Here is a 14,564-nt window from a genome sequence, read left to right as displayed (position 1 = left end):
TTAAGGTTTGATTATAAAAGACGCATGTATATAACCTATAATTAATCATTAAGATTGAAAAATTGATACAATAATAAAAAATTGTGTAACATATTGTAAAAAAACAGTTTTTACATTATAAAATAGTTTTTATGTTATTTAGTTAATGTTAATTTAAATGAACAATGCCAAAATATTATTGTGATTATTGTGATACATATTTAACACATGATTCGCCGAGTGTACGAAAAACTCACTGTCAGGGTCGTAAACATAAGGACAATGTTAAATATTTTTATCAAAAATGGATGGAAGAACAAGCACAACATTTAATTGATGCAACAACGGCAGCATTCAAAGCTGGAAAAATCGCTTCTAATCCTTTTGCAGCAAACAAAGGAGCAGCAATTCCACCACCTCCGAATCTTGGCCCACGACCTGGGGTACCACCTCAGGGTCCACCAGGTATGATGCCACCTCCAGGCATGCATCCTGGTGGTCCAATGGGTCCTGGAGGTCCAATGATGATGGGACCACATGGACCAATGCCACCTATGATGGGTATGAGACCACCTATGATGGGACCTATGGGACCAATGGGACCAATGATGGGTCCTATGGGACCTATGGGTCCAATGAGGCCTCCAATGAATGGACCACCACCACCTATGGGAGGACCTCCACCAATGAAGAAATAATGAAGATATATAATTTTAACTATTATTTTAATTATATTGGTATAAATAATTCATCAATTCATTATATATATTAAATAGCATGATATTAACATGTAAATATTATTCATTAAAAATTTGAATTCCCTTCCATAACACGTAATATATTTTTGGAATATTAAGATACAGAAGATATTAATTTTAAAAACTAAAAATAAAGTTAAATATAAATATAATATTAGTATTATTTTTATAATTAATATAATAATTCATTATATATATTAAATAATATTAAAATGTCCTATTATAATATAATTATAGGATAAGGAATATAAAATACATATTTGTTTAAACAAAATTTTTTTATTTACAAAAAAAATAGACAAAGACATAATTTATATGTACTAAATTTTTTAATACATATAAATATTTTAAGATATTATTAAATTATTCTAAATAAAAACTAATATTATAAATGTATTATAATTGAGATTATTGTTACTGTCAATAATAAATTCTTAAAATTTATTATTTATAATACCTATTTTAAACTTATTATTTAAATATATAAATTAAGCATTATTGAATAATATTATTTAATTAAAAATATTATAAGTATAATCTTTAGTAAAAGGTATTTAATTGTAAAGATATTAATTTAAATGAGAATACAATTATGATAATTGCATACAATGTAAGGCTTATTGCAGTTTTATATAAAATTATTTAAAAGTGGATTTTATTTTTTATTTAATTATGAATATTAATAATATTAAAGGATATTTAAAAAAAAATTATAAGTTTATTTTATTCAAAATGCCAATAGATTTTTATTTCATCCATTTAGCATATCAGTATATAATGAAAGCTTTTAATAAAGACTATTATTTCTTATTTTAAAAATAAAGTTTATTGCAGATAATTACAAAATGAACTTACATATTTCCTGTGATCTTTTTCCAAATTTACCAATCTTATTAAAGTATCAATATGTTCTTGTTTAAGATTTTTATCATTTATTCTTTTCTTAATCTCTTCAACTGCTTTATTCATATATGGTACATTAAATTCAAGAGCTTCATTTATAATTTCATTAGCTTTATTCTCTATAGATGTACCAACATTTGCTACTTGATCTTCTATAACATCTGAATTATTTTCAAGATCTAATTTTGCTTTTTTTGCTTTCTTAGATTTTTTCTTTTTGAGGATATTTATTTCAGAATCAATTATATTATCTTCTTGTTGTAAATTATTTGTTTTTATTTTTTCATTACTATTATTCATTATTTCTAAATTTTTCTCTGTACTTCCTGAGGGTTTTATTTTGGCACAAGGTACATTCTTAGATGTTCTTGATGTTACATTAGTACATATAGATTTTTGAAGAGTTATAGGAATTAAATTTGATGAAATAATTTTTAAATTTGATTTTTGTATAGGATTTGTTATTTCATTATTATTTGAAATATCCTGATTATGTGGTAATTGTATAGGCTTATCAGTAGATTCTGTAATATTTCCTACATTGTGTATTTTAACATTTTCTGCATTATATGTTTGCATCTTATTTATCAGAACATTTTCTACAGAAAGAATAGTAGGTATTTGTTTACCTTTTATTTCAATATTTTTTGATGAACATGCATCATTATTTTTTGTGATATTACATGTTTTTTTAGAATTAAATTTTTGTAAACTTTCTATGAATGATTCATAAGAAGAAAGTTTCTTATCTTTTTGCTTTTTAATTTGAATCTTTTTTTTTTCATTTTTAAGTTGTTTTTCTTTATGTTTATAATGTACTTTAAGAAGACGTTTTAATTCAATGTCTGTCAATGCACGAGGTACAAATATTTGATTATAAATAGCAATAATATGTAAATATATTCCTATACTTACATCATTGTTTGGTGATCTATCTAAATATCTAATCATTTTTTTTAATTTTTTAAATAATTGATTATAGTTAGGTAATGTATGAAACACTTTTAGCAATTCACTTCGAAGACTTATGATTTTTTTTGAAGTAGAAATCGATATTGCAGAATCTTGAATCTCAGTCATTGATTTCTTTAATTGATCTATTTCAGTACAAAGATGATTAGGATCTTTTAAATTTCTTTTTATTTCACCTATTTCTTGTATCAAAAATTTAAGTAATTTTTTTCTATTACGAGGTAAATTTATATGCATCTTTAGACTCTTATCTTCATCATTAAGTTTAAGCCAAAAAATGAATATTTTTATTATATTTACAGCATTATTTGCTATAGTACGAACTCTTAACATTAGTTCTTTATTTGAATTATAATATATTTTAATTTCAAATTGAATTATTTTTATTAACTCATCTAAGAAATGTGGAGAAACTCGACCTTTTAAAAGATTTGTTATATGAGAAGGTTGAATTTGTTCACCCAAAAGTTTTCGTTTAATTTCCTCGCCGTTAGGCTTTTTTGTATAAAATTTTCCATATGAGTATACAACAAAAGAATTTTCTAGATCATCTTTACCTTCAAGAAATATCATACATTTATTTTTTTTATTAGTTAATGGTATTATATCTTCATTTTCACGAACAGAAATTTGATTGGTTGTTTGTTCTGATTGACTGGATTTTTCTTCTGGTTTTCCTGTATAATCTGATACAAATGCTGGTGTCGGAAAATGTTGTGACCATCGATATTCGTTACATGTAGAAGAATCATGACCTCGCTTCGTACAATTACAACAATACAATAAGTCTGCAGGTTTCATAACTTCAGATAAATTTTGTGGTATATTTATCTCTGATGTTCGTGTCTACAATATATAAAATTAGCAAAAATATTAAGATATTTAAATTATAATTGTATAAAGCATTTATATATAATATTTATATGTAAACTCACTGTTTGATGAAATCTTCTCCAAAGATCTGGACATTCTGTTGATTCATGTCCTATAGCATTGCATGTATTACAATATAATACAACACAAGACTCACAAGTTTTTCTAAATGTATTTTGTTTTCTACCACACTGCACAAAGAATTTATATGTTATTATTATAATATAATATTTTTTATATATAATAATTTTTTATAATATATTTATACCGTGAGACACATTTTTTGAGGACATCGAGTTTCTATATGTCCTTGAATACCACACATATAACATCGAAGAGGTTTGTATGGTTCTGGACAATTATGTTTTTGGTGACCTGGTTGATGACAATTAGTACATTTCATATTCCAATATCTTTTATTTTTTAATAAATTCGGCATCAGGTCTTCATCTAAAATAGCCCAAAGTCTTGGGTCCTCTATAATTTATTTAAAATATAAAACATTCAAAAATAATAAATTTATAAATAAAGTTAATTTTTAATAAAAACTCACTTGACATTTTACTTTGAATTTCTCCTATATCAAAATTTTCTTGTCCTTGGAATTCATAAAAAGCTTTAAGATCTTGTGACATAGGGCGAAAAAAATATTCTGCCCATGAGTCTTCATTAGTTTTATCTTTATTATTATCTTCTTCACAACTTAATTTAGAACGTTTACTTTCACTTGTGGAAGGTTCACTATCATTTTCATGGTGTCTTTTTCTACTTGAAGTCAATTCTTTGGAATTAAGGAAATTTGATACTACTACATCTTTTGTAAAATTATTTAATTCTTTCTTATCTCTTTCATACATAACATTCTTATCGTTAATTGTTTTTGATGGTGATTGAAAATTAGATTTATTGTCTTTATCATTGTTAGATATGAATAAATCATCAGATTTATTAAAATCTTTAATATAAATTTCTTTTTCATTAGAAGAATTATGTTTCTCACAAGAATTTGTATCTTTGTTAAAGTGTTGATCTGATTGAACAATTTTACTCATTTCCATTATTTCTTTTATACTTGAAGCACCTTTCTGTACTTCTGTACAGTTAAGTACTATGTTTTCTATTGTTGGTGTATCATCAATAAAATCTATAACTGAATTACTACTATCTGAATTCTGGTCAATTACAACAGTTTTCTTTTTGGTATTTTCTACCAAATCATTTTTTTTTTCTATAATAAATGAAGATTCTTCATCTATGTCACTATTATCACTTGATGTTTCAGAATTTTCATCTGAATCTTGTAAATTTATGACAGGTGGTTGAGGTTTTGGTGGAATAGGAACTTCTAAAATAGATTCTTCAGAATCACTTTCTGTATCTGATGATAGCAACATTATTTCTTCTGAATAATTAGCTTTCTTTTGTAACTTGTCAGATCTACTAAGTATTTCATATTTTGTATTCCTTTCTACATCATTTATAGATTTTGCATGTAATTCTTGCTCAATAATGATTTGCCGCTGATTTTCTTTGTTTTCTTTAACACGTTCATTTTCTCTTAAATTTTTTTGTTTTTCTTCTTCTATTTCTTGCAGTCTTTTTTTTAGATTTTCATATTTTTTTAAATACAAATTATTAATAAATGATTTGGAAAACTCATATTTTTTAAAAATGTTATCAATTTTTGTTTCATTATTCATAATTTCATGACATTTCTCATTGTTATTTTCAATATTATCTTTTGTAGAATGTAAAGTATCTTGATTTGCAATTGCTTCATTATTTAAGCATTGTAAAGGTTTTAATTCTTCTTTAATTTCATTTTCTGATTTTGGTCTTATATTTATATCTTTTTCAATATTATGAATGTTTTGATAATCTGAATTATTTTCATCATGTTCTATCTTATGACATGTTATTACTTGTCCATTATCTTTAGGTTGTTCATTATTTAAAGGTTCAATATTTTCTTCTTTCAAAATTTTCACATGAGATATATCTGAATTACTTTTGTTATTTATATCCTCACATGTTTGATTAATTTCATTTGTAATGCAAATAGATGCAATATCTGGTTTATTATCTTTTTCTATTAATGTTGAATTATTTGCCGATTCATTTATTGGACAAGTTTTTTTATCAGGATCATTTTTTATGCGAATATCACTAATTTGACTGCTATTTGTATCTTTATGAAATGTTTTATCATCATTATTAATATCTTCTAATTTAATATTTGTTTTTGTATCCACATTCTTTGTATCATTTGAACTATAATAAATTTCAGCATATAATCGTGACTGTAGATCATGATTCATTTCTTCATCTTCACTATTTTCAGCTTTACAATAATCTGCAAATTTCACATTAATTTATTAATACTGTTTTATTTTATTGCGTGAAATTAATAAAGGTTACATTGGAAAATATTCTTACCTCGAAAGGCATTATATTCCATCTTTATTCATGCACTTGATACGCGTGAAAGTTTTATATTGAGTAAAAGTATATTTTATAATAAGTGAAATGAAAAAATCAATGTTCTTAACAAAACATTAATGCATTTTTAACAAAAACACACGTGCCTATCTTCTGTAACATTAACATTATACTTACATACTTTTTCTTTGTATAAAATAGCTGCTATCTAGTAATATAAAGATAAAGTTCACAATATTTGAAGTAAAATAGTATCTTAATAGTTCCTATAGAGAGCACTTATAGTAATCTTAAATATATATATACACACACACACATATATATATATAATATAGCGAAGTAGTTTAATAATAAAAGTTTTTATATTCTTTATTTCAATGAGATTATTACTTTAACTCACTTTTACAATTATATTAATAGAAAAAATTTAAAAAGTTATGTATACATATTGTGAATATGATATTCATTAAAATCCCTAGATGCTCTGTTTAGTACAATTTTAATATAAGATGATCATTTGGTTGTGTCGGCTGCTTCGGGAAGATTCGGAGGTAACGCGACCAATCACGATCACTTATAGTTTGCGATCAGTGCAGTTGATAAATGGAGGATTTGTGTTTGTCAAGGTAGTTTTGTTTACGCGTAAATTTTCATTCGGTATCAACACATCGTGCGTTTTGTGTGTGCTAAGAGGTAGATGAAGGTGCGTAACAGTTTCCTTCGGGTTTCGTATTAAATTTAAAAGGTAGGGAAACTATCCGGTTAGAGAAATGTATGTTAATGCGAAAATTTGTCGTGCATATGAACTGTTTAGAGATAAAAGATTGTTCACATTAAAAAATATATTACTTTTTACAGCATTATTTAAAAATTATATTAGTATTTCTCATACACTTTTTGTTCAATACGTTCGTAAGAAATAATACGGTTATCTTTTGAATATCAAGCACTCAATAATCTACATTTTTACTTCATAGGTTATGAATGTACTTTCGTAGTATTAAATGATGTATTTCAAATTGAATAAATTATTCTTAAATAATATAAAACATTTAGTTATAAATGTGAAATAATTTGTATTTCTTCCCTGTAAAAAATATGATTTAGTTATATTAGAGAATATGAACAAAACAAATAACATGTATGTATAATACTTTGTCTTTCATGAAAATAATTTTATATTTAGTTTAATGTATGCAATAAGAAATTATTAAACAATTTATCATATCAATAATCAAACATTAAGCAGTTTTATGTATTATTCTTAATTAATTTTTATATTATTAAATAATTTTTTTTAAGGTCATAATATTCATAATACTTATGAAATATTGAAAAATATATATATATAGTTTATAATGAAAAAAATTTTGCAGTTAATATGATTATAATTTTATTTATTTAACATACAAAGATATTATTGTATATTATTTTAATATTATTATAATTTAATTTTTATAATAAATTATATTTCATATATTGCGTATTTATTATATGTAATTCTTTAGATTAATTGATTAGATTATTTATTTTAGATTAATTAAATCTATTTATAATCTAATAAATTATATTTATATATTAGTACATAGCAAATAAATTAGAAGTTTTATTTAAATATTAAAGAAATCTATTTAAATGATTATATTTATTATAATTTATATATTCCATAGTTAAATTATAATATTCGATTCTTTTAAATATTATTTTGATATCTGTCTAGGATTTAAAATGTCTCGCAACCATAAAGACAAGTATGAAAACTCCAACCCACGACGTACACATACTTTTATGTCTACGGAGGATGCAAACTCTGGAAAAAAATCTTATTGGCCAGAGTTGGAGATAACAGGCAGTATAAGAAATTTAAGCCCAAATTTATGGCAACTAACTCATCTAACAGCTTTGTATCTCAATGATAATAGTTTACAAAGGATACCATCTGAGATTGGACGTTTAGTCAATTTACGTGCTTTAGATCTCAGTAGCAATAAATTACGCAGTTTACCAGCTGAATTGGGGGACCTCATCTATCTCAGGTATAATTTATATTTGCATTTATATAAATATATATAAATATAATGAATATATATCTTTCTGTATACTAATTTATATTTTGTTTATCTTTCAGAGAATTGTTATTAAACCAAAATTACCTCCGAGTGTTACCATATGAATTAGGAAAATTGTTTCAATTACAAGTGCTTGGACTTCAAGGTAATCCACTCAGCAAGGAAATATTGGCATTGTATGGAGAACCATCAGGGACTCACAAGCTGCTATCATATATGCTGGACAATTTACAAGGTATGTGATTAAAATATTTGTTTATTTAATTAATTATTTTTAATTTTACAAAGATTTATAATATTAGAGTTATATTTAGAGTTTTCTCTGTCATTAATATAATATGATATTATTTACTATTAACATTCAATGATAAGTATTGTAAGCGATGACATTGTATAGTCATCGTTGATCGATATTAACCGTTCTTACATTTGAGTATTGTACCGCTAGATGGCTGTATATGTTTACTTCTTTGTAACTTATTAATCGTGAATTATAATTACGAAAATATAATATATAATATAAAAATTAAATAGATATATTTGAGATTATTATTGTGATTTATTTTTAAATTTTATGCAAATTAAAAAATATGGTTTAATATCATAAAATATGATATATTTATTTAAATTATAATTATTGAAAAAATTTTTCAATAAATGCATCCAATAAATTAAACAAAAATAAATAAAACTGCATGATGAAAATTGAAAAATTTTCTTATGTGGGGAAATTATATTCATTGATTTAGATAGAATAAATATATTTGTTTCAATTCTATTCAATAATATTCAACCAAATCATTCAATTTATAGATATATTTTCTATAATGATAAAAAATTATTCTTAAAAATAATAATTCATTAGTAACCAATAACTGGTACTATTGCATGCATTACATGATCAATTTTATTTATCTCTTAGATTTGTTGGACAGATTATATACATATGTAGATTATTTTAATTAAAGTATGTACGAAATTTGAATAAAAAAATTAGATTTAATTTCATACAAATTATTAATTAATCCATTTATTTTTTATATATAATTTCATATTTAATTTTTAAAGTAATATATAGTAAATTATCTTATCACATATAATAACAAAATCCTATTAAATAATACATATTTAATTTTATTAAATACAAAATAGAAATTTTTATAATTTTTATATTAAATTTTTAAATATCTTTTAATGTAATTCTAATTTAATAATTTTCAGATCATACTATTTATTTATTTATGTTTGTAATCATTGCTTATTATAATTATTGATCATATTAATAAATAATTTATGATAAACATTATCGATTGCAAAATTAACATAAAGATTATTACGCGATGATAAAATATTTTATTTAATTTATTAGAATTAAAATATTGTTAATACAAAATGGTCCATTTGAAGAATCGTAAAAATTTCGCAATATTGATGGAATTTGGAAGTTAACCGGGCTTATGGAGACCATTTAGTGGCTTGGAGAACACATTAGAGCCTACATAATTTAATTTCTTTCAACTTCGGGGTCAAGTGGGTGTGCCGGGGCGCAGGCGCGTTAGGTTGTACGAGTGGTTACGTTAGGGAATGCTTGGTGAAACGTGGGGGAATTGCAAAGCGGACCAGAAGGGAAGGCGTTCTTCTATCCATTGTGTTTCACGATTTTTGCCAGTTACCCGATTGCCTGAAAGGTCTCGGCTGCACCATTCCATTTATCCATTGTTCTCCGACTTTTACTATTCGGCACTATAGTACCTATGCCTGTCATTTCCTCTTCCAGAGAATACTACCTCGTCATTATCGTCCTCCACTTTCTTCGCTTCATCTTTCTTTATGTCAAAGGTCGTTTTTCATATCTAAAATCGTATTAAAAATATAGATATTGTTTATATTTAAAAGGATTATTATTAAAAATTAAAATTTATTTAAATTATTTTCTTAAAAAATATTTGATTTGAATTTTATAATAACTGAAATGACTCATATTAAAAATATGTCAATATAATAAATTGTATAATATTTATGGATTCGCATTTTTTAATTCTTCATGTTTAAAGAATTGAATAAATTAAATTTGTTTTATGTCAAATATTTATCTATATGTATATATGAAATTTTACTAATAATGATTTTCCGTATTTTACACGATATCAATATTATATCAATTTTATGCAATCTATGTTATAATTAATTTAATTCGAGCTATTTATTCACAAAATATATTTTTTAAGTTGCTATCATATTCTATGAGCAAGTTAAAAAAAATTGAAAGTTTACAAATAAAGTAATTTTCAATATTTAGAAGAGCTAGCTACTTGGAACTTATAATAAGCTCTATAAAAAAGTTGTAAAAGTAAATTGATTTGTTATTGTTTGCTTTTTAATATGGTAAAGTTGCTCACTAAATAGGTTATATATAGGTTAAATCTATATTTTGTTTTGTACGATAATAATAAAGTCAAGTTTTTAAAGTAGTTTTCTTCTAAATTATTCAAATATTTTTTTTTTAATTAAATTTGTTCTTGTTGAAAACATTCAAAATTTAATTTAAAAATTTTTTTACTCAATAAAAAATTATATATGATTAATATTTATTATATTATAAAAAATATTTAGTACATTTTTATTAGAATATTGCGATAAAGTTTTAAGATTAAATTTTACAAAATATCAATTTTTCTTAAATATAACTTTAAATATATAATTTTATTTTTATAAATTATAATAAATATAATTTCATATTTTCATTTTTAATATTCATACATGAACATAGTTATGCAAACTTTATTTATTTTTGACTTACTCAATCTCTTTGAGATAAATTGAAGAATTGTGTACGTAAATTTCCTTCTTCCGTAATTCTCTGTAACTCATGTGTACCGCAATGTCTATATTTGTTTCTCAACAGGAAAATCAAGTTGAAAGTTTAGTTCTCAGCCTATGATGAAACTTTCGAATAAACATTACAAACAGTCATAGAATAATTAGTGCGAGTAAAGTTAATTATTTTCGTTATAATTGATTCCTTATTATTTTAAAAATGAATAAATTATTATAATATTTTATGATAAATATTTCTTTTAAAATACTTATTAAATTTTGATAAAATACTTATCAAAATTCTTAAAAACTTTTGTGATTTACTTAGACATATCTACATAATATCATTTAATTAATTTTAAAAATTTAAAAATATATTTTTATTGTGAATAAATTTCAATTTCTCTTTGAACACATTAATTAAGTTTTATATAATGTATCAAATACATGTCGTTAATGTCGTTAATTGTTACTTTAATATTTATTTTTAATTATGAAATAAATTCTTTAAAAATTTACTAATTAAAAAATAAAACTTTTAAATTATATTATAAATTTAATACAGAAAGATGTATTAAAGAAACATTAGAAAGAACTCTCTTTTATAACAAAATATGATTTATATCATGACAAATTATTAAAGTTATACAAATTTTAAGATTATTCACAAATTAATAACTTACATGATTAATCCATCTCTATTTCACGAATTCATTTTATTTCATTTTTTTCATTTCGGTTTGCTAATATTCGCTTTATTTTTTTTATCCTCTTTATCAAGCAATGTTGCTCAAGTTTCAATATTTGTAGTACGTATAGTGGAACACGCACGGAAGATATTCAATTCATAGTGGGGAAATAGAAAGCAGAGAAACGCTTGTCACAAACAAATAAGAAAATGTTCGTTTTAGTCTTTTCGGAAAAAAGAAAACTAGGTCTCGGTGACGCGAGACGAGTGAAAGGGGTCTCTCCCAGTCTGAAAAAAAAAGAAGAGGAAAGAAAAAATATATGCGCGATTCACTAGGTTGCCCGGTGCTACCTCACCCGTATAATNCGAGGCCTCGGTCTCGGCTCCGTGTAATTGAGGACGACTCTGAGAGGAGAAAGTGAACCGCGGTTTCGTGTGTACAGCGTGGCGAGAGTTCCTATGATTCATTCGTTATTCGGTGTATACGGTATGTACTCGGTTAGCCATTGAAACACACGAACTGTGAATCGTGATGACACGCGTTGCGAATTCGTCTCGATGCCTTCTTGTTGACTCCGTTATATCCTTCTTGACAGCTTTTTTTCCTCTACTGGAGACGCGAACAACACAATGTTTCGAAAAAACACTTCCGGGTTGTATTGAATTTCAAATGAATCGAGATCAAAAAAATATATGGTATATATTAATATATTAATTAATATAATTAAATATATTATATTATATTTATATTTATATTATATTATATTATATTTATATTATATATTAATTAAATATTAATNTATATATATATATAATTATGATATATAATATCTTGAAAATTTGTTTTTTGGAAAATAGTTTATAATCAAGACAGTATATGTTTTGACATTCAGTCTAATTTATTTGTGCTTATAAAAGTACAAATAAACTAAAGTATATTATAAAATAGAATAATGTGAATTTGATTTTTGTGACTTTTTTAATGTTAAAGATGAATACAATATTAAATGAATATTTTTTATAGATATGATTTTTACATTTATAATAATTAAAATTTGTTTATTATTTTGGGATTGATAAGTTATTATATTTGTTATACGTGTCAAAAATTACTAAGAATTATTGAATATCAAATTTAAATATAATACTGAAAAATTATTTAAAAAAAATTTTTACAAAAAAGAATTTTAATTTAAAGTTTTTCAATTTGTGGATTCAAGGAATTTCAGTTTAGAATTTTTCAACATTAAACCATTGAAGCTATCAATTGAATATTGTTTAAATTTATATTCTCTTTTTTTTTTCAACTTTTAATATTTCTTTTTTTAATAGTCCATTAATAGTACAATAACATATAATTTTTTTAAACAAAATTATATATATAGTAACATGGATTAATGTATATTTGGTACATTTAATTTAATTTAATAGTTTGATTTTGAATGTTAAAATACTGGATACAAATTAAATTAGACGAAGCAAAAGCTTAATGTAATCTCATTAATTAAATTATCCTTCGTTATTATGCTTATGGATGGATGAATTTGAATAGATTTGGATGATAGAAATGCAAATATCGTATTTATTTGATTTTTATAGACGTTCCGCGCTTCTGTATTTCGCATCGAATCGCATTTGCTGTGGTTTTTGCGATTCGCTGAACGATTCGGTCGTGGGAAAGCGTGGAGTGTTTTCAGGCGGAAAACTCGTTGCACGTTCCTTGGTGGATATTTCTTTTTGAAAGTTGAACGCTTTTTATTGCCTCCTTCCGGAGGTCGTTCAAAATTACTTCGTTCGTTAAGTTGAAAGGTTCATTTCAAATAAAATTACATCGATTCTCGCTCACGTTACATGTTAACGTGGTTGCTTCTTCAAACTTTGCGTAATGTATCGATCTTACTCTTCTTGAACGAATAAAAACTGCTTTACAATTAAATCATTGAAATCTTCAAATTGAACGTTATATATTTTATATGTTCAATGAGAAAACTATAATTATTCTATGATTTTTAATATTTCTAAAATAATTTCCAAGCTGCATATTTAAAAAGAAAATCTTATGATGATAAGTCAAATTTGATTTCAATTGAGAATATTACCATAGTTGAAAGAATTGAAAAAAAATATATTTTCTTTAACTATATTTCGTAAATTTTTGTATTCATTTATGTTTCATTTAATAGATAAGTAATTTTTTTTTTTGAATTATGAAAGTGTTAATATAAGAAATCATTCTATTCTCAAATAATAAAACTTTGTTGATATATTTTATCGAACTTGTCTTATAATTTCATTTTATCAATTTTTCGCATAAACAAGTTAAATTTATAAAAAAAATATAAAAAAACTGTAGTTAACTTTTCTCTATATTATTAAAAAACATTTACATTTGTATATTATATATCTATTTATAGTTTTATAGTGGAATATATTTTAAAAGAAAAACATAATTTTACCATAAAAAATCTCGCGTATAGTTTTTGGGAATAAATATCGAACAACGCAAAAGTCGATCTACGATTATATATATTTATTGTTATACCGATTTGCTTTGTAAAAGAAAATCATGTGCTTGGGCTTTTCACTCGAGCGATTTGTACAGATCGATGGGTTTGAAAACTGACCCCTAATAACTTTCATTAAAACTCGCCATATAGAGGATTATGCATCTGCGTGCCATGCAATGCAATGCCTGTGGTCACGTTTTATCTCGTCGACGAATTGTGAGTTCATTGAACGATAACGAAACGATTAGTTCGTTACGTGTACGTCGAATTTCTCTATTCGTCGTAACGTTTCCTGCCGATCATTGGCGGAATCATACGACGGCTGTAATAGTGAGACACGTTTCGATAGCAACGCCAACTAGACGCAAGTTGTGTTCACGTTCTCATTCTTGTTCTTGAGTTCCAAGTATACAGTTCACTTTCTACGAGCCATCTGACCCGTGCCACCCAATAGGCTGTCCAAGTACTTTCCTTGTTCGAACTATTATTAACCACGAGTAAATTCGCCGTTAAATCGTTTCACGGAGAGTAACCACTGGCTCGTTTTCTTCGACAACTT

The 14,564-nt window shown here is 24.5% G+C and overlaps 3 protein-coding genes across 11 annotated transcripts in view; 2 read left to right on the top strand and 1 right to left on the bottom strand.

The window, feature by feature from the left end:
• Positions 1-886, top strand: LOC102671271 (U1 small nuclear ribonucleoprotein C). Its single transcript, XM_006615776.2, has one exon. The coding sequence runs from the start codon at positions 165-167 to the stop codon at positions 675-677; it is 513 nt and encodes a 170-aa protein (XP_006615839.1). The 5' UTR covers positions 1-164; the 3' UTR covers positions 678-886.
• A 572-nt stretch (positions 887-1,458) lies between these two features.
• On the bottom strand, positions 1,459-6,214 carry LOC102671029. Of its 2 annotated transcripts, none has more exons than XM_006615775.2 (5): positions 5,922-6,214; positions 4,039-5,838; positions 3,754-3,935; positions 3,548-3,676; positions 1,459-3,458 (listed from the first exon to the last, which is right to left on the bottom strand). In XM_006615775.2, exons 1-5 carry the CDS (start codon positions 5,941-5,943, stop codon positions 1,563-1,565), a joined length of 4,029 nt encoding a protein of 1,342 aa, XP_006615838.1. In that variant the 5' UTR covers positions 5,944-6,214; the 3' UTR covers positions 1,459-1,562. The 2 variants fall into 2 exon arrangements, with proteins under 2 accessions (XP_006615838.1, XP_006615837.1); XM_006615774.2 differs by having other exon boundaries at positions 3,754-3,962; positions 5,922-6,211.
• Positions 6,215-6,457: 243 nt separating this feature from the next.
• Positions 6,458-14,564, top strand: part of LOC102681557 (CCR4-NOT transcription complex subunit 6-like) — a 378,685-nt gene continuing 370,578 nt past the window's right edge. For 3 of the 8 annotated variants that reach the window (XM_006615768.2, XM_006615767.2, XM_031510527.1), the window contains exons 1-3: positions 6,468-6,627; positions 7,645-7,960; positions 8,053-8,228. In XM_006615768.2, the coding sequence (XP_006615831.1) occupies positions 7,653-7,960; positions 8,053-8,228 (484 nt within the window). In that variant the 5' untranslated portion in view covers positions 6,468-6,627; positions 7,645-7,652. Of the gene's footprint in view, positions 6,670-7,644; positions 7,961-8,052; positions 8,229-14,564 lie in introns of all 8 variants that reach the window. The other 5 variants (XM_006615766.2, XM_006615765.2, XM_031510526.1 and 2 more) reach the window with 5 other exon arrangements.

The sequence above is a fragment of the Apis dorsata genome, unplaced genomic scaffold (assembly GCF_000469605.1).
Source record: "Apis dorsata unplaced genomic scaffold, Apis dorsata 1.3 scaffold_235, whole genome shotgun sequence".
NCBI classification, from domain to species: Eukaryota; Metazoa; Arthropoda; class Insecta; order Hymenoptera; family Apidae; genus Apis; species Apis dorsata.
This window is presented reverse-complemented; position numbering and strand designations above follow the sequence as displayed.

Excerpts from the sequence above, each read along its gene's own strand:
- LOC102671271 (XM_006615776.2), top strand. The coding sequence starts at position 165 with ATGCCAAAATATTATTGTGATTATTGTGATACATATTTAACACATGAT.
- LOC102671029 (XM_006615774.2), bottom strand. The coding sequence starts at position 5,943 with ATGGAATATAATGCCTTTCGAG. Across the intron at positions 5,839-5,921 it reads GGAATATAATGCCTTTCGAG|ATTATTGTAAAGCTGAAAAT; the intron begins GTAAGAATATTT and ends TGAAATTTGCAG. Across the intron at positions 3,963-4,038 it reads AATTCAAAGTAAAATGTCAA|AGGACCCAAGACTTTGGGCT; the intron begins GTGAGTTTTTAT and ends AATAAATTATAG.